Source organism: Nipponia nippon, unplaced genomic scaffold, assembly GCF_047370975.1.
Source record: "Nipponia nippon isolate SJK-2023a ecotype South Korea unplaced genomic scaffold, ASM4737097v1 scaffold_17, whole genome shotgun sequence".
Lineage (NCBI taxonomy): Eukaryota > Metazoa > Chordata > Aves > Pelecaniformes > Threskiornithidae > Nipponia > Nipponia nippon.
In genome coordinates this window covers 10,407,755-10,434,367 of record NW_028262333.1, presented here as the reverse complement: position 1 = coordinate 10,434,367, position 26,613 = coordinate 10,407,755, and the positions used below count along the sequence as shown (strand labels likewise).

General features: G+C 38.2%; 1 protein-coding gene across 4 annotated transcripts; it reads right to left on the bottom strand.

Annotated features, from left to right (window-relative positions):
- Positions 1-1,816: 1,816 nt before the first annotated feature.
- Positions 1,817-26,602, bottom strand: DDX46 (DEAD-box helicase 46). 4 transcript variants are annotated; one of them, XM_087754077.1, is made up of 24 exons: positions 26,471-26,602; positions 23,709-23,897; positions 23,292-23,432; positions 21,263-21,380; positions 20,309-20,474; positions 19,848-19,999; positions 19,401-19,514; positions 17,634-17,799; positions 17,165-17,285; positions 16,634-16,809; positions 16,068-16,189; positions 15,184-15,262; positions 13,280-13,362; positions 12,375-12,539; positions 11,852-12,014; positions 10,748-10,941; positions 10,034-10,171; positions 9,215-9,364; positions 8,342-8,539; positions 7,536-7,754; positions 5,285-5,429; positions 4,525-4,598; positions 3,703-3,781; positions 1,817-2,619 (listed from the first exon to the last, which is right to left on the bottom strand). In XM_087754077.1, the coding sequence occupies exons 1-23, from the start codon at positions 26,485-26,487 to the stop codon at positions 3,734-3,736; spliced, it is 3,138 nt and encodes a 1,045-aa protein (XP_087610203.1). In that variant the 5' UTR covers positions 26,488-26,602; the 3' UTR covers positions 1,817-2,619; positions 3,703-3,733. The 4 variants fall into 4 exon arrangements, with proteins under 4 accessions (XP_087610203.1, XP_087610204.1, XP_087610202.1 ...); XM_087754078.1 differs by having other exon boundaries at positions 1,817-2,616; XM_087754076.1 differs by having other exon boundaries at positions 1,817-3,781.
- Between the last annotated feature and the right edge of the window lie 11 nt (positions 26,603-26,613).

Here is a 26,613-nt window from a genome sequence, read left to right as displayed (position 1 = left end):
AGCTACACAGGCTCCATTCCCGCAGATACACATACCTGTCTCTCTAACCCTGTCACTAGTTTTGCTGAAGTAAAGCTGTCTTCTTACAAATGTAAACATGCCTGAAGGACTGAAATACCAAAGCGTGTGCTCTCCCAGAGACTCTGGCATTCTTTTACTTATTATTTTAGGAAGATCCCAAATCCAGCCTTTGGTGTTTGTTTTATATTCGGCTATTAAACTGGCAGAATTTTAGCAAAGCTTTGCTTAAAAATCTTTATTTTTTTGTCTTCCACTTGGAAGACTTGAGTGAGAAAAGCTCCTACAGATGGCACTTTGAGCCTCAGAATCTTTTATTCAATTAGCAGCCGAATGCACATTAAATAGACTGCACTGTGTTAACCGTACAAGTAAAATCTCAAGCAGCCAGGACAGGGAACAGCTACAGAACATGCCGGGCTGCGATGTACAAATTACATTGTGGTTACAACTTTTCCAGCATAAAGACTAACATGTAAAGTAGGCCTTACGCTGCCTATTTAACAAAACAAGGGGTGGCAACGATGTCCAATATAGTTAGGGTAGTATAAAATTGTGAACCGTGATTGCACACATTTTTCATCTCGCTGTGAATCTTTTTTTCCCATACAGAACACTGGATTTAGTCTTCATCTCCTGTTTTCCTGGCTAGGGCACAGAGCAAAACCTCTGCCCATTTGCCCACTTGTGCATACAGAGAGTAGCCTGACATGTTGCATCAGCTCTGGCACACCAACGGCCACTGCAGCGATAGATGGGATGTCCTTACTAACCCTTCGTGATGTGGTGAAGAATATTGCTGTTTGATTCCTTGGTGTATGCTGGCACTGAGAACGAGGGAGCCAGCAGGGCTGCGATCAGGGGTCTTGCTCTCTCCTTCCCCCAACCCGTGACGCAGACCTGCTGGGGCCAGGACCTCAGGCTGCGGTGGAGGTTGCCACGGAAAACAGTGGCACAGGGCTCCCCTTCTCTGCCTCCAGCCGCCCCCAGCGTTCACCAGACTCACAGACCTTCACCTACACAGTTCTCTCCTACTTCACCGCCACCTAAGAGTGCCAGTGTCCTGTTCCTTGAGAACAGCAACACCCCCAGAAGATCACCCCTCACCACCACCACTGCATGACAACACTGCATTACTGCAGAACACAAGCAAAAACTCATTCATGATCCAGTATCAAACACTTGCATCACTTATCCACCCGAAATACCACCGTTTACTCGAGCGCTGAAAGCGTAAGGCAACCTAGAGAGCTGGCAGCTTACCACCTTGGGCAGGTAACAGAATAAGCGCTGCTTATGAGTATTAAAAAACTCCAAGAGATACAGCATCCCTGTGCTCTTCCAACAGCTGGTGACAGGAATCTGTGCAGGGCAGGCTCCCTGGAAAGCAGCCAAACTGTGATGTTTATAAAGAACTTGTCTATATCCATGGACACACTTGGAAAGAACTAAATATAACATTTTTCATTACTTAATTGTGTCTTCTCCCAACTTTTATTCTCATCTCGTTTCCACTTCTTTTTCGTTGTTTATTTTGTTAATTTGAGAGTTTCTTCTCCTCTGGCTTATATGCATTTTGCTCCTGTTTTCAAGTATCCAAACACCTTCACCGCAACTTTCTGAACTGAGTCTGAGCTGCATCTCATTGCATTTCTAGCAGAAAAACGCAAGCACTAGTTACTGTAGACACTGCCCTACTCCAAAAAGTACAAGGTTAACTGTCATAGGGAAAAAACGCAGAAGCAATGGAAGTGCGGAAAACAGATGAGCTATTCAGAAAGACAGTTTCTGAAAAATATACATTGAAATTATTTTTATTTTTGCTGGAATTTAAAAAAACATAGGAATATTGACATTGCATTTAAAAACCCCAGGAAGTTAAAGATTATACATTGTTGCATCTCTGAAATCCAACAGTGCAAAGCTGGAAATCACAAAAATGTCTCCATCATGCCTTTCTTGGGAGATACCAATATATATAGGAACATTTTGAAACAAGATTTTTAAAGAAGTGTCAGACTGTCCAAACTGGAAAGTGCTCTTCATTAAATACATCAAAATCTGTCACTCTTCTGGGGGGACACTGTCAAAAGTTAGACAATTCAACAAACAAGTTGTATGAAACGTATCAAAACCCAGTTCTTAACAGAATGAAACCCGATGTATTTAAAGGGAACCATAGGGCTTTAGTTTGAGATTTCTGTTTTAAATTTTGAGAAGTGTTATTGTGTGTGCTTCTTCTCTTCCTTCTGTTCACTGTATTGATATTGGCAAATATTGGGTGTTCTTATCCTAACTGGATACTGTTAAGTTGGTGCAATCATTACTTTCCTTTCCTGCATTGCAGTAAGGTACACTGACATTAGAGTAACAGACAGTTGTATGCAAACAGAAATAGTCATTTAAATTACCTGAAGTTGGGAAATAGAAGTTGTGAATTTATACAGCCATGATGCAGGTTGTATGATTTGTCTTCACCAGGGTTAAAGCAGTATATACACAGCTGTTTTAAAATGACACATTTCTTCGCAATGTGTCAGGTAAGAAAAGCTTTCTACAAAAGTCCTTTTGAAAGTCATCATCTTGAAAGTCTTGCAGCTGCTGGAATGAGACGATTCAAATTGCTACCGCTTAGGCTCCAGATAAGTAGACGGGAAAGTTAAATGCTTAAGAGTAGTAAGTGTCCATCGTGAATACTAATGGTTACGGGGATGAGACCTCAAAAAGAAAGGTCTTGCCTGTCCCAGTAGCTTATTGACTGCAATGATAGTCAGTATTTGTGGAATTCACTCATAGATATCATTATTCATTTTTACTTAAAGCCATGTCCTAACAGTAACAAAGACGACAACCCCGGGGGAAAAATCACATTAAATGTATATATAAGAACACTATAAAAAAGTGACAAAGTCGTATTTCATTACAAAAGATGTTTCTCTTTTTTTCTGAGAATTTAAACTAAACAGGCTTTCGTTCTTATGTCAGAGAATGAGGAAAAAAAATCAAATCCTAAAATTCTGATGTTTAGAAAAAAACAAGAAAACTATTTTCATACTACAAAACATTTCACTTTACAAAAACTCCAAAGAGTTATTCTATTACCTGGATGATAAAGACAAAATGGGACATGAAAAGGATAAGAAGATCTTAAAACTAGACCTCAAGTATTTCTGGATAAAATTCTCTACTCTGATCACTGCAAGACTCTCTGACCTAAGGGGGGCATTTGTACAGGGAACGAAATGCGTGTGGAACCAGCCAGAGAGATGCAATGGATCAGGAGAAAATCCTGCCTTTATTTTGGTGTTTTATCACTTTTCCAGTAGAAACTGATATGGTGTGAACCATCCCCACAATATGAAGCAGGTACATTCTAACAATTTCCAACACAAATCCCAACATTGTTTAATTTACTTAACAGTATAGTCTGTCAGGAAAATTAAAATCTGTTTTATTTTATATTCTTTATGATGAAAAGTATATAAACTGCACTTTTAAATTAAATCATGCTCTGCCAAAACTGGTCTGCTTTAAGACTGATAACTGTGGTGGAGAGAATTAAGATGTTTCGGCAAGTATCAATTTTCTGTTAAAAAATGTCCGCAAGACAAAATAAAAAAATTCTTAATTTACAATAAGCAGTGTAAACAGCAAAAACAACAGAAGCCACAAAGTTTCACGCACCAGCCACTGGCAGACAGATAACTCCAAATACTCATAGAACTTTGTATCTTCCTTTGTTGGTTGGTTGGTATGAATTTTGCTGCAAATAAAGGAGAGAATAATCACAGTTAAGAGTGAAAATGGATACATGAATTGCAATAAAACCCCACTAACAATTAATCCACATTACATGTGAATAAGCAGTTCCTTAGCAATCTCCTTCCTTTGGAAAACATTTTTATGGGGAGGTCACCAATTTTGAAAAAGAAACAAAACTACCAATAATGGCTCTGGAATTGACCGCTGATTTGAAAGGCTACTTGAGAGAAAAAGCCAAAGACACTGTCAAGTCTAATGTAGTATCACTGAAGGTTATTCTAGAGAAAGACGAGGTTTCTTCAACCAGAGAACTCAAAATATGATTTCTCAAGAAAATTTGAGAACAGAGTAATGTTGAACACAGCTGATTATTAGCTGGGTATGCTGTAAAGCTACAGCAAAACAAATCTCTCAACACCTATAAAGTATTAAAAGGAGGGGAATAATTCTCCTCCCCCCTGCCTGATGGTGCTGAAATTAGAAACTTTATTTGGACCTAACTCTTTAAGGGGTCTTCAGTCAAAAAGCTCTGTTAATGTCTTATCTCCATCTGCTGGCTGGATAACAGCCGTATGTCTGGCTGATTGAACACAGTAATATATTTTCTAGGCTGTTCAATGAAACAAGCGTTTTTGAGATCTACAGTCCCTGACACTAATAAAAATGTATGCCAGAGTGTCAACATGAATCTCATAAAGCATAAATGAAGGCACTTTCCCTCTGCATTCTGGATATTTCACTCACCAATCTGATGAGCTCCTCTTTTATAAGTCGTGTGATTTCTGCCTTTGCTTTCTGTACAGCCAGTTCATTGGCACCTGAAGACAAAAAACATTACCATCTTAAACACCTTCTGTATGTGAAGCCTACAGAATAAACATTGCTGGCTATTTTCAGAAACACTGTAAAACTTGCTGAATATCTTCAACTATTTGCTGAAGAACACTCCAGTATTGTATAGACTGCCACAGCTAGACTGTGTTCTGTTTTAAGGAAGATACTTAAAACAGACAGTCATAAATTACACTATTCAGAAATACCTAGGATTAGAGGTTTCTTTGAGAAAAACTCAAGTCAACCATCATGAGATTTGCAATGTTTTTATTGTAGTAGTTGATGTAATTTCTTATACCTTTAACAGCCAAACCCCACACAATTCCATTTTCTTCCTTATTTCACGCTGGCACAGACATCTTTGTGCTTATTCTCATTTTTTTTTTTTTCTCTTTTCTTTCCCTCTCCTCCAAACTGATTCCATACATGTCTGCTGTTGTTCTGTGGCAGGTCAGTCCTCTCAGGAGAAGCATCTCTGTGATCCCCATGGATCATTTGACAACGTGTATCAAGATGAACAAGTGTTTCTTCAGTAATTATATTAATTTGCAAAGTAACTACAGTGGGTCTGTAACTGAGCATCCAGACACTATGACTATAGAGATTCCATGTCTAATTAAAAAACTAGAGTCGTATCTTTCATTGAAACACTTGTAAAAAGAATACATACTTTCTATAGCCAAATAAATCTTTCGTTCTCCTTCCTTGGGTTCTTTGCCTGGAGGGAAATAAGTTCCTCTGATTGTAATAGCAGCTTCAGAATATTCACTGATTCTCTGTAGCGCTTCTTTGGAGGTAACTTTCCATCTGGCAGTCTGCAAGGTAAAGGATACGAGAGGATCAACAAGGAGAAAGGCATCACACAAAATGGCAATCCAAAGGTTAGCTGACATATTAGACAAACAACAAGAACGCTGCACTGTGAAAATCGGTCACGGCATTCTACTTTAAAAATGTAGATTGAAATTTTAGCCAGTTATTTTTATGCAAGTTTATTTAAAAAAAATCTGCCTCTTGTGTCTGCAAGATAAAGTTATGGAGGAGGGAGAAAAGAGAATGTATACATAGTACCATTAAGAGTTCTTGCTTCAGAGACCTTCCATTTTGCTACACTGAAAGTTTAAAACTTGTAATTTTTTCCTGTGATTTTCTGAAGCAGCATTCAAGTATTTTATTTAGCACTTCTTTTACAAGAATAGACTTCAAGGGCAAACATACACTGTTAATGGCTGCAAGTACTTCCCTTTAACAAAATAAATGCTATTTATTTCTACACAGTTCATTGGTTAAAGACAAAAATAAGTAAACCTTAAAATCTCCATAAATAAAGGCTAAGGAATAAACACCAACAGTTGTTTTTCAGAACCCTGTAAAAATTGTCCCAAATCTCTACAACATCCTCAAAAATACTTCATTATGATAAATGCATCCCATTAATTTAGACAATGAAATTACTAGGAAGCATCTAGTAGACTGTTGTAAGTTACTTGTAGATTGAGACAAGTTTTTTTGTCGTGGTGAGCTCTGGCATTCAAAATTAGAGAACTTAGGACAAGACTGGAGAAGCTCACACTGCCTTGACGTGAAGGCAAAGCTATTTCTGAGAGAAAGAACGATCCCCTCCAGTCCCTGTTTGGTTTCTCAGTTCTGGTAGGTTGAGCAAACATACTGTATATCCTACCTTAAACCACTGATTTTCCAGAAGCCAACTTTGGAATACAGCCTCTAAAGGCAAGTTGTATGCCCCTGCATCAAAACTTTGCCTGTTAGGTATCCTCTCTACAAGAGGTACCTTACCAGCATTAATCTGGCTCTCGGAAATGACTGCACCCATAACCAGGAAGGCTACCCTATGCGTATCTTACAGCTCGTGATGGTACTGAACGGTTGTGTACTACTTCTATAAAAAACAGCTTACACAGTCTGCTGTCATTCTTACTTTAGGCGATTGTTTTATCTTACTTTATCTCTGTCATCTCAGATCTGCACCGTGTTCAGTATGACACATGCATACAGTACAAGATGAGTCCCTCTCCCTTATAAAGATTTCCCAGGGACATAATGAGCAGTGATGATTCTCACTGATGAACTGCCACGTATACATCAGTGTTGCAGAGAAGATATTACAAAATACTGAAGAACAAAAATATCAGAAGAGAGCCATTTTTTCTAGTGCAGCTCTACAAAAAAAAAAAAAATCTAAAGACTTACAATTCATTTATTTGCAGACACGCATATGCAGACAACAGAACGGTTACCTGTCTAGCCATTATGAGCAGGCCATGTTTTGTACCTAGCAAGCGTATGCTTAAAGGGTCAGAAGGATCCTTAGCAAAATTATAAAATTTAGAACATGTTCTATGAATGAGAAACCGCTTAGGATAAGAATCAAGAGGATTTCAGAAAGGGAAGGGTAACAAACTAATAACACAACAACTTGATAAAATAAGGCAAACCTGGGCAGAACCTCAAAGATAAATACAGGGAATTTGTGCTTGATACTGTGGAATATAAATCCTCAAAATAACAGACAAGGTCGACTACGGCAGCAATATTCTGAATGGCAAAAATACTCAGGTAATAAAAAAAGCAAAGAGCAGTATCAGTCATAGTAGTATGGCCTGTGAAATAAAAAGTCAGACAGCGTCAAAGATCCGGATACGAGAAAAGTCAGTGGCAGAGGGTGAAAAGATTTTTGTATGATAAGGAACGCATGTTTTTCTGATATTCTCTGGAATATGTCCAAAGCATTGCATATCTATAAGCTGAGAAGTAATCACAGATAATGTGGTAATTTCAATTAGGTATAATAAGAAATAGAGACAAAATATTTTATTGGTATAATCACAGCCTAAGCTATGAAGATAGCCTTTGTTAAATAATGGTCATTTACACTTGATTATAGCAAAATGGTTACTTGCCTGTGGGAAGTCATTGATCTCTAATTCTTCTTCATATCTCTTGAAGGATTCGTTTTGTCCTCCATCCTGTTTCTCCTCCTCCTGCTTCTCTATGGGTACATAATTGAGCTTAGCATTGATTTTTTCAGCCAGTTGCTCTGCAATGGTCTTGGCAGATACAGTAGGAGCTTGAATTGTGCCTCCTCTCAGTATAGCATTTGTAGCCTGCTGCATCACATCCTGTAAAAAAAAAAAAAAAGGTTCATGCTGAGAACATGGTAGCCAAAAGAAGTCCTAAATAAACAAGGGTTTCATTAAAGCTTTCTGTGTAACGTAATTGTCCAAATAGCAAATACATTCTCCAAACTTCTCTCCTCTTTCCTTCCTCTCGATAAGTCCCCTCCCACCTGCACAGAAAAGACCTCACTGGTCTTTTGTATCTTCAGCTCAAAGTACCTTTGGACATTTCAGACCACATTAACCTCAGTCTAAATGGATTGTACATCACATGGTTCAGCAGAGAAAGACGTCCTGCAACTCTGCTAAAGCTGACAAAACCTAATTGTGTCATTTTATCAGTAATGAACTTACTCTTTGCCAGGGCGGACAAAGCATTTCCAGTTCTGTATTAAGTCTTATTATCATATTAGCTCAATTACAAATCCTACAACTTATCACTGAGTTTGCCCAGCACAAATGAGCTAAATAATGCAGTACTTGATTAGTGTGCAGAAACACTAAATAGAATGGCAGCCACAGAATAAAGAATTGAACAAGCTTTGTTTAAAAAAAAAAAAAAAAAAAAATTGCTCTGTAAAGAACCTGACCTTAAAGTGGAAGGGGACCAATACTTGTGCCTCTGCTCCAAGATTCTTCTGGGCATTGATTCTCAAAGCCAATCTTTTAGCAATTTCCAATTTTTCTGCATTCCCAGCTGATGGTGTAGGAGCATTTGATGTTCCTGGTGCTGCCATGTCTTTTACTCTTTTCTTTGAATTGAACATGCTTTCAATTTGTTCATCAATCTAAAGAAAATAACAATTATTAGATCACTGCATTCACCATTAGAAAATCTTAACATCCTAAAGAACGAAAACACTAAGGTGCGTTTAGTTTACATGCTTTTAAAGAATTAAATCTTGTATAAATGGTAGAAGCCCAGGACTACAACTCAACAAAAGGAACAGATGATCTAATAACCAGGAAAAAGTTTCAACACAGTGTTTACTTTCAAGGTCATGAAAAGGAGTCTAACAAATACTAAGAAAGGACTCTCATTTAGAAATAGAAACAGCATTTAGAAATAGAAAAGGCTACTATGAATTTCTTTAAAACACTGCAAGTAAAAAAAATGTTTGTAATTGAGGGCGATCGTTCTGTTTCATTTACACAAGATTAATATTGCAAAGAAAATAATTTCTGTGACATTTACGTAACTACATATATTAAGTATAAAATACCAGTAAGTCAGAAAGAGGCTTTCAAGATCTTCATAGATCTTGACTGTTATAGCTACCTATCTTTTATATCGAAGAATACATACAGATCTACTCGTGGAATTTAACTAATTAAGTCGGTAGCGTAGGACATGGGAGTAACAAAAATCCATGCATTCTGCAACGTGTTATATAACCTACTGGGGAAAAAACAAATATACTGGAAATCCTTAAGCAACTTAAATCTTATTTTCAGATGCTTACATCAACAGCTGTATCTTCGTCATCTGAATCTTGCAAGCCAAGAGCTGCTTTTTGTAGCTTCTTTCTTTCATTAGCCAAAGCCTGTTCTGTTTCATCAAATTTAAAACCTTTGCCAGAGAATCCACTGCTTTTTTTAATCAACTTTCCCTCCTGAAAACAAAAACATACACTTTAATACTTAGAAGTTTACAATCCCAATTCCGATAGTCATAAATTAACTATAAAATTATACAAATAATTTTGAAGTTCTTTATTTTAAAAAGCAAATCCTAGCACATTTAGAAAGTTCTTCAAATTTTAAAAACCGTATTTTACAATGAAGCGTAATAAAAAAGCTATGTTAATTCAGCAGATAGAAACATTACACTATTGGGATTTTCTGTAAATACACATTTTAAACACTTTTCAAATGCAGTAAAAAAACCCCTCCAGATTTTATAACTCCAAAGTCACTCTTCTCAGCATGAGCAAGATCCTCTGATGGCGAGAGCTCTAGAAATAATAATACAAATTCTGTGAAAGAACTTCATCATCTTTTATGTGAATTTTGATAAAAGCCAAAGTGCCCCTTACAGTGCCTTATACAGTAGGCGTTTCTCTATCACATACCAGATGACAATATTTAAATTCTCAAGAACGGTCCTGTAAATGACATTCAAGATCCCAATCTTGAAAACATTTACACACTTACCTAAGCATACATACGTGTTCTCAATGAAGTCAGTGAGATGACTCAAGTATGTATACTATACAACTGGACCCACGTGCATACTCATAAAACCCAGACCAAAGCCCACTACAGAAGAAAGAATGACTTACAGCCTTCTGCTGGTCTTTGAAGTCAGCCCAGAGCTTCTCCAAATCAGCAGGAATTGGATTCCCTGACAATTCCAAAGCCTTAATGATATCACCAGCATACCGTGCCTGATCCTCAGTAATGAATGTATATGCATACCCCTGGTCAAAATTAATTTAAAAGGTAATAAAGTAAAATCGCTAAAGACACTTTATCTCTAAATTTATTGAAGCACCCTTGTACAGATGTTGTTGTTCTGGTCAATAAAAGTAACCATGACATTCATGAATAAACTTTTTTTAGCGGGAATGTAGAATGAATAATGTGATTTCCCAGGAAGCTGATAGAGAGATAACAAACCACAGATAGTAGAAACTGAAGTCTTTCCTTTCAATCTTGACATGGTTAAAAGCTTGGAAAATAAAATCTTATAAAGTTAGTAGGGCACATTTCCAACAGTGATAAACACCCATCAAATGTTCAGCCACAAATGGGATTTAAAAGGACATTCATACATCAGAAGAACAGGTAAGTTCCAACTTTCATAGTCCTAAAATTCAGAATATATTTTACACATAATCACTCAAAAACCTTAGATGCACTCTAAAGGAAAACTCTCTTCCCATTAATAACATAAACTACTCCCTCTGTAGGTATCCCTTGGGAACACCTTGATTAAGCAATAAATAAGGAAAAATTTTCAGTAATAACCAAAAGAGGCAACTGATTATACATACTTTATTGCCGGCTCGTCCAGTTCGGCCTGCTCGGTGCACATAATCTTCATAATGGTTGGGACAGCTGTAATTGACCACCAGCATCAACTGTTTTACATCCAAGCCCCTTGCTGCTACAGATGTGGCCACCAGAAGTTTGCAAATTCCATTCTTGAAATCATTAATTATGCTGTCCCTGTCATACTGATCAATACCTGAAAGAAACCAGACAAAACAGCTAATTATAAAGCTCTGCTCTGAGCCAAAAGAATTTGTACACAGGTCAAAACACCCTTCAACTTCAAACAACCGAAAGCCTACGCAAATAAAATGTCGATACTTCCACACTTTTAAAGGCAACATACATTAGCCAGAATAATAAATCTCTTAAGAGAGAATAACAGAATAACAAAACTTTCAGTTTTTCCACTACAAAAAGATGTTTTCCCCCACCAAGGTCCTCAAAAGTTTCTTTAATATGATTTTCTATTTGTCTTCTTATATTCAATTGAGACCTCATCTGGAGGCTTTGTCTGTTCTCTAAAGGCAACAGAAATCTCAGAAGAACGAGAATATTTTTCCCTCTTCCATTATTGCACTGTGAACAGTGGTTTTGTACTTATTGGTTATCGTATTTTTAAGAGCATTATACATAGAAAGTTTTAAAATCCTCTGGGATGGACAATATTCTAAAGAGATTTCCTCCTCTTGCTACTAAACTGCTTCCGTTATATTACTACTTGATGGCAGAAAAGTGAAACAACAGCTGCTATTATTGTGGAATCTCAAATAAAAATATCATATACTACTCCCCCAATGGCATACGCTACTCTACACTAGCAAGTAGTTAGTAATATTCCCTGAGAGGTGTTAACTCTCAGTAACATTCCTGTTGTACAGAGACAAGATTTGGCATCTGATGACATCTCACAGGGAACAACAGAGTAATTACGGAAAACTATCATGTCTATTTCAAATTAAGAGACAAATATCTTTCCCAATTATAAAGCAAAGCCTGCTTAGGAAGAAATAATAATTGAAACTAAGTAACTTCTCTTTGTAACTACTGAATACCAATACTCTAGTTTGGAGTTATTAATATAAATCCTTAAGATTGCAGTTTACCTCCATGAAGAGACAAGCAAGGATAAGAGGCTCTCATTAAATCTTTCAACAACCCATCAGCGTGTTCTTGTTTATCTACAAATATGATAACCGATCCTTTCTCCTGATAGTGCCCCAGTAGCTCCAGTAACTTCAAAAACTTGTTCTCCTCTTCTATGACAATCTGGAAAAAGACAGACAAAAGCAAAGGAGAAAGAGTATAAATTGTATCTTAAGTCATTAAACACATTCAGGGTGCATAAAAATAAAAATCAGGAACAGGAGATGACTTTTTCAGGCTGTTTCCACAGCTAGTTGCAAAGCTGCTGTTCAGCTTAGTGGTATAAAACCAAGTTTTTTAAAAAAGTTATCACATTGCACTTGCAGATTAGGGTGTTAGTTTATTCTGAGTTCACATTTAATAATGTCACTAAACTTCTAAAAATAAAAGCTCTGTGGGTATATTGGTTTATACTTAATATTGCTGGAAATAATGTTTTGCAAGCAAATGAGAAGATAAGCGAGGCAGATGTACGATACTCACAACATGTTGCTCCACATCAGAACAGACAACACTTCTGCCTCCGACCTGCACTTCTATAGGTTTACTTAAGATTCTCCGAGCTAACGCCTCCATAGCTCTGGGAAAAGTAGCAGAGAACATGACAGTCTGACGATCAGGCCTGACGTTGTCTACAATGCGCATAACCTGGTTTAAGAGAACATTCCTTGTTATTGCCCAAGTGCTGTAATTGAACTTCATACACATACAGAGCTGCCGTCTTTAAAGTCAGCTGGTATCTGCCCTACACACAGACTACCAAACGTTTCTTTACAGATTTGCTTATGGGACCTAGGTGCCGGCATTGGAAGAGGCAAAACTTGCTGGACTCGAAAGGATGTTGAGTGGCAATATGCAACCCCGCAACAGCCCAGCAGAAATCTTAACACATGCAGCAGCAACCCTACAGCTCAAGAGACGAAATAAAGGAATTTTCCTAATTTTGGAAGACAATACAGACTGATGACAACTGAAAGAGTCCTGGATGTCCAAAGCTGCCAGCAAGTAATTTGTCACCAAACTTTCCAACATTTTGTTCCCGTCTCCTGCAGGACATTGCCAGGAGACATCAAAGACTATAAGCAGGCTACAACTACTAATGAAAACCTGCATTAAGGGATTACATAGGGCTACAACATGGCCACAAGTATTCAAAACAAGTGTGTAAAAAAAATAGTATATTAAAGAAAAATCTAAGCTACATAAGAATTTATTGAAAACAAAGCATGTGAGGATAATAGAAAAATTAAAGAGTCAGTTTAAACTGTTGTCTGTATGTAGCACATCTTTTTGAACACTCAATGGCAGTGTAATAATAATGCAGCACTGCAAAATCTTTTAAGTGGAAAATAACATCTTGTGGCAATATCACTCATGTCATTAATTACCTGAGGCTCAAAACCCATGTCAAACATTCTGTCTGCTTCATCAAGTACAACATATGTGACTCTACGGAGATTTGTCACCCGACCTGTGAAAGGAGAGGAAAAAACACATGGGAAACAAAATCAAATGGAAATCTAGTTTCCCTCAGGAATATTTTTTTTAAAATGTTATATAGTCTCACTATCTTCTAACAAAGACATTAATTATTTTTTTAAAAAATTCACTAAATGTGAATTTTATTGTTCTCATTTTAATCACATATACATTCTGGGAAATGTGTAAGTATGCACAAGGCCCTTTATTTTGTCAAACTCTTCTCTTGCATACCATCATAGGGCCAGAAGAACCTGTAAAATTCAGAAAACTGCCCTCGCCAAAACACATCATAAAACTAAGACTGAGATGAAGCAAGGAGCCACATCAGCCATTATCTGACAGCGCCACCTAGAAAAAAACATATTAGAGATTACAGCGCATGTGTGGAAGGCAAAGTCCAGTGCTAACTGTTGCAGCCTCAGAGAAATTCCTTTTATACACACAATCTGCAATGCTTCCTTGGAGCTAGAAATAACTATTTGAGGATAATCATACTAATTCTAGTTGACAGCTAATAATACGCATAAAACAGAGTAAGCAGTCTTTTCAAAATGACTATATAATTAAAACCTACCCAGTAACACGACTAAATTTAAAATTAAGAACCACCCCAAACTCTGGGACAGCTGGAAACAAAATACGTAAGTTGTGTATCTGTGAACACTTTGAAATTATGATGGACAGGATAATTAGCACCCTTCCCAAACAAATAGCTAAGAAACTCCCTTTCATGAGAAGGATTTAACTCAAGGATTTAAGAACCATATTCTCAAACGATATAAACATGTGAACACATTCAGTTCCAAACAACTGTGGAGCGACACTGTCAAACGCTCTCAGAATGGAACAGATTTTTCACACTTTCTATAACTATCACTCAGACTTGTGCCTATCAAACTACAGCAGAATTTGGTCCTTTCAGCTTCAGCAAATTCTAGCTGAATCCTCAAATTATTTTTTAGAGATTTAGCGCTGCATTTTTTTAAGATACAGAATGCATACTTAAGGAGCAAAATAAATATTTCTTAAAATCTACTTATCTATTCAACATCTTAACACTTTCATCCCCAAATAATAACTTTGTAAAATTACTTGGGAACAGCATTAATGTACCTACCTTTGACGATTTAAGTCTTGGAAGCCCAGTTCTATATGTCTTGAAGGTACTTTTTCCACAGAAGTTAAATAATGTCAACAGTTTAGTAGAGGTTTTGATGTGGAATAATTTAATAATAAAACTTTATCTAATAAGCATGCAATGGTTACACTAGGACAAAACCTCTTAAAGCTGCAGTGGCTCAGTTTAATCAATCTGAATATTTGATGTAAGGTCATTTTTTTTTTTACTTTTGAACAGTTATTTAGGGAGGGCTTCTTTGTCTGTTTGTTTTATAAAAACCAACAGATAAAGGCAGAGTCAGATGCTCTTAAGTAAAAGTGGCTAACTGCTGAGCTACACTAACAATAATAAAGGATCAATGGGCAGACAAAATAAGCAACTGTTACATAACCTTTATCTAAAAGACTTGAAGTTAAAAAATTTGGACCAGCACATTTTAAGTTTAACAATGATAAACATTCTTAGAAACTCTTCAAGAATGTAGTATTTCCTGTCCTCCCAAAAATGTCAAAGCAATATATGATTAAACCTATTATTAGTGCTATATATTCTCAATAGCTAGATAGTGCAGCCTGAAGAGATATAAGAAAATTCCATAAGACCATTTATCAAAATACATGATCTTTTGAATTTGTTAGAATTACACAACAAATATAAAAAATTCTCCATAGGAGAAGGTTTTCTACTCACCATTGTTAGCTGCTAACATGTCAATCATACGTCCAGGTGTGCAAACAATAATTTCAGCACCTCTTTTGAGTTCAGCTATCTGATTTTAAAACATAGTAAACAAACTATTAGAGTGGTTTTTTGCTTTGCTTTTTTTTTTTTTTTTAAAAAACATATCACCTTGCACACACTGTAATACAGCTGTTCTACTAATGTGAATTGTTTATGTAAAGATTTTACTTAGCAATTTGTTTAAGTCTTTGGAAAAGTTTGCTTTCCGAAAGAGTAACCTCTGACAACCTCAGTTACTACCACTTGAAGTAGTTACAATGGGGATATGACTTCTATACAGTTAAGGGCCTATTAAAATATCACGTCATAGCAGGGAAAACTGATACTAAATAAACCATGTTCCATCACAGATGGTCACTCCTGTTGTTTCCATAAATAGGGGGGGAGGGAACACAGACAACCCCTTGAAATTAATCTCTAAATTACTCTAATATGCAATATTTGATAATGGAATAAACCAAAGTTAACATTTTCTGGCTTTTGTTGTCTTAAGGATAACTCTCATAAAAATACAGCTCCTCAATAACTTTCAAACTATCACAGCCCACTAATAGTTTAATTGCTGCCATGCTCAGTACATACATAAAAAGATACAGTCTGAAACTTTTAAGGACCATACTTGAGAATTTTCAAGATCAGTATGTTTAAGGCTAAGTTATGTGCAAAAGCTTAAGCTTTTGCATTACTACCATTCATACAGAGAAAATCCATAATGAAGGCTGCAAATCTACTGGATTTATGGGAAAGAGAAAGGAACTAAATTCACTGCAAAAGTAACATTAACTAATAAAGTTCAAGAATTGTTTGACAAGTAAGGTATGTCTTTTGCGCACCTGTTCACTGATTCCTGTTCCTCCGTACACACAGACAACTCGAAGCCCAAGTGTCTTTGAGAATTTCTTGCACTCCTTGGTAATCTGCAAAGCCAACTCGCGAGTAGGTGTCATAATGACAGCTGAAAAGCAAAGCATTTTCATCGTACATTGTAATGTAAGCGATGATGTTATTTATATAATAAAAATGAATCTTTTGTAATTATGTTCAAAGTAATTCACTTATATGTATTTTTAAAAATGTAACGCAAGAAAAAGAGAGTTCAGACAGTATGAGGATGGGGTAGAACTCTGGTCAAAGTTTCAAAATCAACAGAGTAGGGTCTCCCTTCCAGATATATCAACATGCGAGTGCTCTTGAAACAACATTAGATAGCACAGTGATCACAAACAACATCAAACAGCATGGTGATCATTAACTAAAGTAAAAAAAAGCCACTCAGTAACAGACATTAGTAAGTAAGCATTCCTCCCTATAACCAAGAGAAGAACTGAAGACCCTTCTAAAGCATATGCTTGAGTTTTTCTTTATTTAAATAGCAATTTTGAAAATAAAAGCTTTGTACCTATGGGACCTTCTCCTTCTTCTAATGCTCTCTGATCCATAATGTGTCTGAACATGGGCAACAGAAATGCAATAGTTTTTCCGCTTCCTGTTTTAGCAATGCCAATCAAATCACGTCCATTCATAATTGCTGGGATAGCCTGGGTTTGAATGGGAGTGGGCTTTTCATAGCCATGTCTTAAAGAAAGGAAAAAAAGATATTTTAAGAACAAAACAGGATTTGACAGATGTGAATCACAGTCATGCCAAAAAAAAAAAAATTGCATAGTCATATTTACATATACATATCAGTGCCATTCAAAAAAATACAGCTTAAAAATGAGCAGCAAAAGCATGATACACATGGCAGAGGGAACAGTTCATAACAATAATGCAATAGTGAGTGATAAACACTCTGATGACTATATATGTAACATCTACAAACATGGACCTGGTGCATTATGCAACAAAGAAAAAGGTTTTTCTCATAAACATACGATAGAACACAGTGAGCAAAATCAAGCATGATATAGTTTATAAAGTGCTTGCTTACTTTTTGAGGGCAGTGAGAATCTTCATGGAAATACCACACTGTACCCAGGTTTTTATTGGTTTGGGGCAGCCTTTTCCCTTGACTGTAATTCCCTCCAACTCCAGCCTGTACACATTCACCTCTGAAATAGAGTTTGCATTACAACAGAGTCAAACTTGACATTCCTCTACTACCTTGATCAACATAGTCTTGATCTGTCCCTGAACATGAAACACTAATTTTATCACCACCAGAAAAACAGCTTTTAGCCTGTAATGCAAGGACTCAGGTAAATTTTTCAATCAAAGCCTCATATATAATTATATGAAGTTTTCAATAATAGCAATCTCACTGATTCAGTGTTTTTCTATACCAAGTTGCTCCAAACACTCTTTATATTCCAAAAGAATTTGCTGTTTCTTCACACATCAGAATCTGTCATTCTTTTTATTAATAGTACCCAAGGTGTTCTGGTTGTGTTTGTCCTTACCTTCTTGAGTCATTTTAGCTAGTTCTGGTACTTCAACATAGAAGTTTTTCCTAAAAGGTTCATATTCTATCTTTCCATGATCCACTGGTTCTAGCAGCTTTCTCTGCTTGGTCTGATAGCCAGTCAGGGCAGTCTGAAGATCAACTTCCTCCTCTTCTGAAGAATACTGTAGAGATGATAATTTGTGTGTAAATTAGTATGAATAGTATTCCAAGGCGCTCTGGTTTTTCATTTATAGAGCAACTTTACTCAGAAGCAACAGTTACTCCTTACCCTATTAGGCCAGATACTGAAAACCAGTGCTCAGTTTAAGAGTCCCAATTATTCTTTCATCTATTTCTTTCATGCTTCTCCCAAACCTTAACTTTCACTGTGTTCCATATCACTTTCATGACTTTATGAATACAAACTACCAGCCTTGTCATTCAGAAATAATCATTGCCATACAACAGAAATAGTAAGAGGAAAATAGTAAGAAAAAAAATTGTCCCGCTGCAGTCACAGTTCTGACAGACGCACCCACCTCAGCTGTAAACTAGTCCGAGTACTACTAACACTGGAACTGCAGCAACAGAGAGCTTAGCACGACCTAGCTGAGCTACAGTGCTAGCGGGGTATCTAGTCTACAACTTGGGCAAGGCTGTCTCTCTAAGACCTCCTGGACAGCAACATACCCATACCCTTAACAACTACTCAGCCCTACAACGCCACACACAACCACATTAAGTACTCAGTATTCCTATTCTCCTGAAAACACTTTATGATGGCAGTTTGGACACAGAAGGCTAATTCAGACAAGTTCAGGTCCAAGCATTGAGCCAGATGGCTCTATGAGAATCCCAGAGCACTGTTCAGTTAAAATTCAATATCCATGCTGATCTGCCACTGCTCAACATGCAACAAATTGCACACTGTAAAGACTACAGGCAGATCTACCAGTTCATCGAACCCACATCCAGAGAGGGCAGCTGGCATTTATCTACTTCTACCACCTCCTCCTACTAAAACACATTTGTTATTTACAGCCAGTGTGACAGAAAATGCTTATAAATTTGGTTTCGGGTGCTGTCTGCTAGAACACATGACTTGGCATAGCATTTTGTAGCCCTAGGGAGAATCAAACTCCTTTCTACTGTTTCCTAAACTGTAAAATGAGAACATCCGTCTCTCACTTGTCCTAAAAGAGATGTCTCATTATGATTTATGAAGCGTTTTGAGATCCATAACTTACAGGTGTTTTGGAAATTAATATATTTATACTTACAAAGAAATTCAGCAGATATGTAACAACACAAACCCCATTTTTTTCAGATTAGATACATGCAACTGAACATGCAGACTGAGCAGCTGCATACCTAAACACTCTGTACTAGCTCGCGGGTCATTCACGCACAGCATCACCAGGACCGCCTGCCGCATTTCAGTAACATGAACGCGTGAACTGAACACACACTACATGTGACATACACCAGCCCAGTCGTATTAAGAACAATTACAAAGCCAGACAACCTGATGCACTCATTCAGTTCTCATCTGTACAACACTGCCTCTGAACAATAAAGCTGTGATGGCAATTTCTGAAAAAAATCGTACAAATAACAAGACACTGCGTAAGATCAAAAATCTCATGACCATGGTTCTGCAACTTAAATAACTAACTGTTTATCTCCTGGAAGATGGAAAAAACCCAGGACTATCCTCATTCTCATGCCTCTTGTAAGAGGCACATTGCCTTTTCATAGTAGAAATACAAGACACTTCCATTACCTCCATTGCATCTTGGTCATTCTCCATGAGCTCCCCTTTCTTCTTTTCTGACTCTGCAGCTGCCTTTTTGGTTGTCACCACGGTTACTACCTTGGTAACAGTTGGTCCGGATTTCTACAAAAACAGTTAAGAAAAATTATTGCGCTATCACATAAAACAAAAACCATACTGTATAAAATATAGAGAATATCTGTATTTCTGAATGCATTATGGTGGATTTTTTTTTTACTTCCTTCAGTGAAATTTGATCAGAATAATGCTTGATAAAACAGCCGGATAAAAACAGCAGGAAATTAAAGTTAAGGCAAACAGGCATTAAGTGCCTCTAACTTACTTCTTGCTTTTTTGCATTCCCCCCCCCCTTTTTTTTTTCAAAGCCATTTTGATATTAAAACACAAAGCTATTTTTAAAAGACAAAGATAAGAAATCTTAATAAGTGGTCTTACCTTTTCACTCCCACCTCCCCCTTTCACACTTCTCATATTGAACTTCTTGACTTCTTCTTTTACTTCTTCCATATAAGCATCCAAAGGATCTAACTCTTCATCTTCAACCTCATTGCCTTCTTTTTCTCCTTCTGCAGTTTCCTCTTCATCATCTAATACAAGCAAGAAAGATGGGAATAAAACAAGACAGGGAAAGAGAAAAGTGCTCAGGTGTGTTACAGTATTAGTCTACTCAAATAATGACAGTCCAGTTTTATTACTATCTCATTTTTTCTGATGCAAATCTCTCCAGTTTGTTAATCTCAATTGTATCTTAAACCATTTGAAGCCATGACCAGATTTAGGCTTTGTTATTTTATAGTTCACATTCTGAGAAGTAATTAAATGCTTTAAAGATAATGTAATAAAAATATTATTAGGAACAAAAGTATTTTAACTGTTAGATATAAAAAGTTAAATACCATCATCATCTTCTAAACTCCATTTTTTGCCCTGTTTCATCTCTTCGATTTCTTTTTTCAGTTCTCCTATGTTTTCCATAGCCTTCTTGCGTTGTTCTTCCCTCCATTTCTCCACTCTTTCTTTTCGTTTTCTCATTTCTTCTTCTAGTTTGTTCTGATCAAAATTCTACGATGGAAAACAACGAAATAGTGAAAATTAATGGCCACTGGGTTTAGCCTATGCTTCTTCAAACAAATATAACTGTTGTGTGAGCATGCTATAGAAGACTGGACATCCACAAACTTATCACAACAGAACTAAATGAATAACTATTTTATTTTTCATTATAGTAGCTGGTACATAATTTTTAAGATAATAGTGAATTAAACTTTCCTTTATTTACTAGAAAAAAATATTGTAACTCACACCAGTGAGTTGGAGTCACTAGTCCTTCTAGTACAAAAGCCTGTGTCTGGGGAGCCCTCACTGAGAGTGAAGCCGGCTATTAACAAGGAAGGGTTAGTAACAATCTGCTGGTTTAGAAGAGTTAGCTAAAACTGCTAGCTTGGAGTTCTTCATCTAGGCACATCTTTTCATGTCATGGAATAAGGCAAGTTGAGCTTCCCTCTCCCTTTGTTCTTTGATTCCTGCCTGGGTCCAGAGGCCAAAAAAAAATTTTCTGCTCCCCTATGGACACCTAATATGTGAAAAATGAGAGATCCTTCACACTTGTCTGTGGTTTGCGGTCTAAGCAGTTCAAAATCTTGAACTGAGAAGAATGTTTCTTCTGCCAAGAACTGGAAGCATACCCCGTGACAGGACTCCGTGTTACTGAAGAGAATACTCTCTCATTCAGTGGGGATTTTGTCTAGTTCTAAGAACAGGTTTTCTTTTGTTAATGCAGTAATCTATGGCTAACTTAATTCCTGGTTTAAATTCTGTCTTTTAAATTTATAAGTGTTAAAGGGTTCTACCTCAGTGGCCACGGTATTTGTGGTAGCATCTTTATCCTTCTCTTCTTCTTTGTCTTCTTTGTCTTTTTTCTTTTCTTTGGAAACTTCTACACCTTCTGTTTTTTCTTTAGATCTTGATCTGAAAGGTAAGATCAAAGATTTCTTAGAACATTACAGCTTTTCTCAGGGCAGGATTACACGTGCTGGATAGAAACAGAACTATGAACACCCTGTGCAGGTTTATGTTTTCAAATACCTTACAAAGCACACTGACTCCCAGAGAATCTTTCTGTTTAGTGGAAATATTCCCTTTAACTACCAGAAATGTATAATCTGTTGCAATCCACTGATTCACATGCTTTGGTTCTGTTCTTCTCATTTCCTTACAGGGGGAAGTTGCAGACTTCACTTCCAGAACACTTACAATTGATACTCTGGTGGTTCTGTAGTTTATTTTACACCCCCTTGAAAAGAGCAGTTAGAAAAGAGATACTAAAAATTTCCTGTTTGTTCAATTTCTACAGAAAGGTAAAGTGATCCAGCATCTTGCCATGGAAGTCTGAACATCCCCCTGAGCATACGGTACTGGCTGAAAGACATAAAAACACCTCTCCCTGGGAAAAGCTACTTATGTAACTCAAATGTAGCGTGCAGACTTGCATTTAATAGAAAACTCATTTATCACAGATTTTATTACCCTTACTTGTTTCCAATTAAAAAAAAAGAAACAAAAAATCACCCAAACCAAACATGTGCTAACTCATGATAATAAATGTAAAATTCACTTTAGCCAATTAAATCTCATTAAGCCTTTTTCATTGGGCTATTCTAATACAAACCATGTGCTTATTCCAGAAGACTGTGATTCCAGCTTCTCACAATCTCTAGATTGTCATCAACCTGCTTATTCTTTATACAGACTGCTGTTACAACTTAGGGACTCCCCACTCATTTTACAGTATAGCATGATTATATGCTGTTTGTAATTATATCTGAAAATTCCATTATAATATACTTAAAAAACCATGACCTGTAGTAAGTTTTTACACATTTCTAAAGTCAACATCTAAAAGAGTTCAAGGTTCACCTCTTTACGAAGTCTATTTACTGGACAGTTTATTCGACTGTAAACCCCTAAGACCAGTACTCGTCAAATCCATATTGACTGCAGCACGAAGCACACCCACAGAGTTCAACAAACAGCAGATAAACAGGCTTTACCAAAGCAGACTTCTTGAGCTTCTATATATTCTATTATATATTTTATTTTATATTTTATACATACATTTTTTTCTATATATTTTATTTTTCTCCACAAATATAATTAAAAAAGCAGATTCCAAACGTCATTGGCTTACATTCTTTAGAACACTTTTTGTGTAAAGAATGGATAAATATTGAGCTCAGGTACAATCAGTGGCACTTACAACAGTTTAGAAATTCCTGTTATAGATGTTACCATGATGCCGTTTATAGATCCCCTGCTACTACCCTACCTGTATTTTTTTAAAGCCCTGTATGTTTCTAAAGAAATAAAGTGCTTCATCTGGGAAACAAAATGATACAGCGCATCACTGAGAACGCTGCACTGAAGCAAATCTGGTAACTAGAACTTACTATTCTCCGGTAATTTACAAGTTTAAAGAAAGTTATACTTCAATGTAATGCTTGTGCTAGAGAGCACCTGTACTTTATTAATTTGGGCATATGTAGTGGGACACAAAACATTACTTATTGATACTGGAACCGGAGATAACAAAGAAGCACTACAGAACTTTCAGAATGCAGTTCAGTCTTAACTTTAAAGTTAACTGCGTTTTTTAGCTGCCACAACTTGGATCCTCTTCTTCTACAGAAACGTTCTCACAACAAACTGCGTTAGACACATTAAGCAATAGGAAAAGATCATAACAGTATACTCACATAATATTCTCCTTGTTCTACAAACCAAAGCTTTGCATAGTTTTGCCTGATGATTCCCTTCATGCTACCAATAGTTTTACAATGTTTTGTCACTATGACATTGATTGTAACCCAAGAACACAAATACCTGTTTTCTGTTTTCCTGTTCTTGCTTGGACTGGAGGATCGAGACCGTCTACCTCTACTTCTGCTTCTAGAGCGCCTTCGCTCTCGGCTCCGGGATCTTCTTCTCTCTCGGCTCCGTTCCCTTTCTCTACTTCTTGAACGTCTGCCACAGAACAAAATTGTATTTATTTAGCACGTGATCATAGTATAATTTTAGCCTGCTACTGAGGAACAGGTTGTAAAAAAAATCCAACAATCAAGACCACTAAGAGCTTACAAACTCCAGCACCAGCAGCTAGAAACCATTTAATAAGCAAAAACATTAAGCATAGTAAAATCTACCACGAACAACAGCAAAGTAACTAATTATAGAGGAAGAACATCAATATTCAGATGACAGGCATTTTTATCTACTTTGATTGGAACTGATAAGTCATACCTTTGACGCTTTCTGTCACGCGATCGAGACCTTCTCTTGTCCCTACTGCGTGACCTCTCGCGTCTACGTTCTCTGTCTCTACTTCTAGACCGTCTGTCTTCTCCACGTTTTCCTCTTTTGTCAGATGGAGAGCGACTTCTAGAACGGCTACCAGACCGTCCACGTGACGCAGAGCGCTTCCGATAATGCCTGCATCATAAATTCACAAAAAAAGATGAACATGAGTGTGAGAACAATTTGCAGTTAAAAGGTATTTGTGATAATTAGGTGGACAGGCCAAGAAGAATTATTTATCTTAATTTCTTGAACTTTTTAAATTTCTAAACATTTGTAATCATCTTGCCACACTGACTAATATATGCATACTCCTAACGATGCTGAAGTTAGAGGGATTACTTGATCATGATTTTGTTTTGGTTTTAGAGTACTACTACAAGCACATCATGAGAACACTAGAACGTCAAGAACAATTTCCTTTTTAGAAATCCACTGATTTCCATTATACATAGGAAAAGACGAAGACTCTTTGAAGCTATCTCAAAATTTGTCGAACAAATAAAACTGTTCTTTGTTGCTTTTTATACAATATATAATTTTTATCCAGGTAAGCTAGGTAAATTATACCTCTGCTCAAAGCTGTCAGACTGCAATTAAAGAAACATAAAACCCTGAGCGTGTGCGACACAGCAATGGTCAATGCCTTTATGATAGTGACTTCAAAAGAAATTCCGTAACATCATCAAACATCAGAACAGAAGCTTTAAGAAGTTAGCAAGGCTTGAGGGGTGTGTGATGGGAGATGGAAGTCTCCTTTTCTCCCCTCATTAATGCTCTCTTATCCGAAGCGTGCTGTGGGAGAGAGTAGGGCCAGGAATTCTCTATGAAACTCTTCAGCTGAGTGTGCAAGTCACAGAGGGACCTCAACTGTGACCATCTCCTCTTCTTCCAATTCCCAGTTTTCAGTCACCAAGCCAAAATAATTCCCTTGTTCACGCTCCTGTAGCCCAGGACCCACAGACCCTTTCTCCTGACAAGCCTAGTAGCCAGGCTTGGGAAGCAGGAGGAAGCAGAGAAGGCAAGACCTCAAGCCCCCCACCTTCTTCTTTCCCTTCCGTCACTGCCCCATAGGGTTATATTACAACAGTATCAGCACTAAAAATAATATAGTTTATTTCAGCACCTTGGTATATTTAGGTACCACGTACATTTGGAATCAGTACAGTAGCAGCATGATATCCTTATACTGCCTATCAGCAGTATAACTGAATGCAAAGAACATCTGTCAGCATTAGATATCTCCAATTTCTTTCCCATCTCTGTCACAAAATGCCACAGGATCTGCTGCATGCTTCCCCCCTTTCTCATCTTTTAGTTTTAGAAAATGAAACATTTTTAAAAGATTTTCCTCTACAGTGTGCAATAAAGCTGAATATATGATTTCAGGCTTCAAAAGCCCTAGTCTGATGAACATTTTTTTACGTCAACTCCAGCACGTGCAGCCCACCCCACCCATCTCCACCCACCACTCACTCTCACCCTCTTACGATTTCTTCACTTTTAAAACTTTTTGTAGGTATTAAACCAGAAAATTAATACAAGTTTAAACTCACTTTTAACATTATTTTTAGCCCAAGCAGAAAAAACTCATCACGATCAGAAGAGAAGCTGTACTGTGATAAGCAAGGGAGTCCTGCTAGCGTGAGTTCCAGCAGTTTGGCACTCAGTTCCCAGGAGATTTTGCAGCCTGAGTCTCTAACGGTGTCCTGTTGGCAACAACTGCTGCCCTAGCTGGTTTGAAACTAATTTAGACAGATCTATGGGAGTACCCAGCTCTTCACTGAATCACTAATTTGAACACAAACCAGCTGTTAGGATTTCAACTCATCTGACTCTCTCAGTATAAATCTGTCATGGATCTAGGAAGCTGTTACAGTGCAGGGACAACTGCATGCGGGGACTATTGTGTCACAGTTTTAGTGTTAAAATCTGATGGCTAGATTGAACTAGGAAACAGAGACATATGCCACAACAGTACTTGCAAATTATGGAGTTGGTTTAAAGCCTGATAGGTGTGAGCAGCTCCAAACCATCTGGCAGCACAGGCTGGACCCGAAACACACAAAGTACACGATCACATTACTGCTGAGTTGGTTACAAGACCTAATCAGGTGTTTATGCAAGCTACGAGAGGACATGAAAGAGATGTGATCCCGCCTAAACTTGAAAAGAACCAGGAAAAACGTCTCATCCAGGTAAAAAAGCCTACCCGGCTGATTTTGCCACCGCTGTTGCTCCAGAGCAAGCCAGCGGAGGCCAGCCGGGCTCAGGGAGGCTCGGCGGTTCGTGCACCCCGCACCCAAGGCCACGCAGAGCACCGGGCGCTCGTGCCCGCGGCCACCCGCGCAGAGCCCGAACGCGCCGCCGGGCCCGGACGCGCGGCGCCGGCTCCTCAGGGCGGCGGAGGGGGCCGGCAGCTGCCGGGGGAGCGCGGCCGCTCCTCGCAGCGCCTCGACGGGGCCCTGAAGCCCGGCCCGGAGCCCCGAGCCACCCAGCCCTGCCCTCGGAGCCAGCCCCTCGCTCCCGCGCCGGGCCCGGTCCCGGTCCCGGGGCCTGCCGTGGCGGCCCGCCGCGGCCCTCAGCGCGCCCGCCGCCGCCCTTTGTTCCCCCCACGCCGCCGCCCGCACCGCGCCGCCACCGGAGGCAGCCGCGAGCTGCGACGCGGGCCAGACCGGCCGTGGCAGCGGTGCCCCCGCTGCCCTCACCTGGACTCCCGGCCCATGGCGGCGGCGGCGGCGGCGCGCGGTCCCTGCGCTAGACGGTGGCGGCCATTCCGCGCCCCAGCGCCCGGGACGACGAGAGGCGCGGCGGGAAGCTGCCGCCCCCCGCTTCCTGCCCGCCGCCCGCC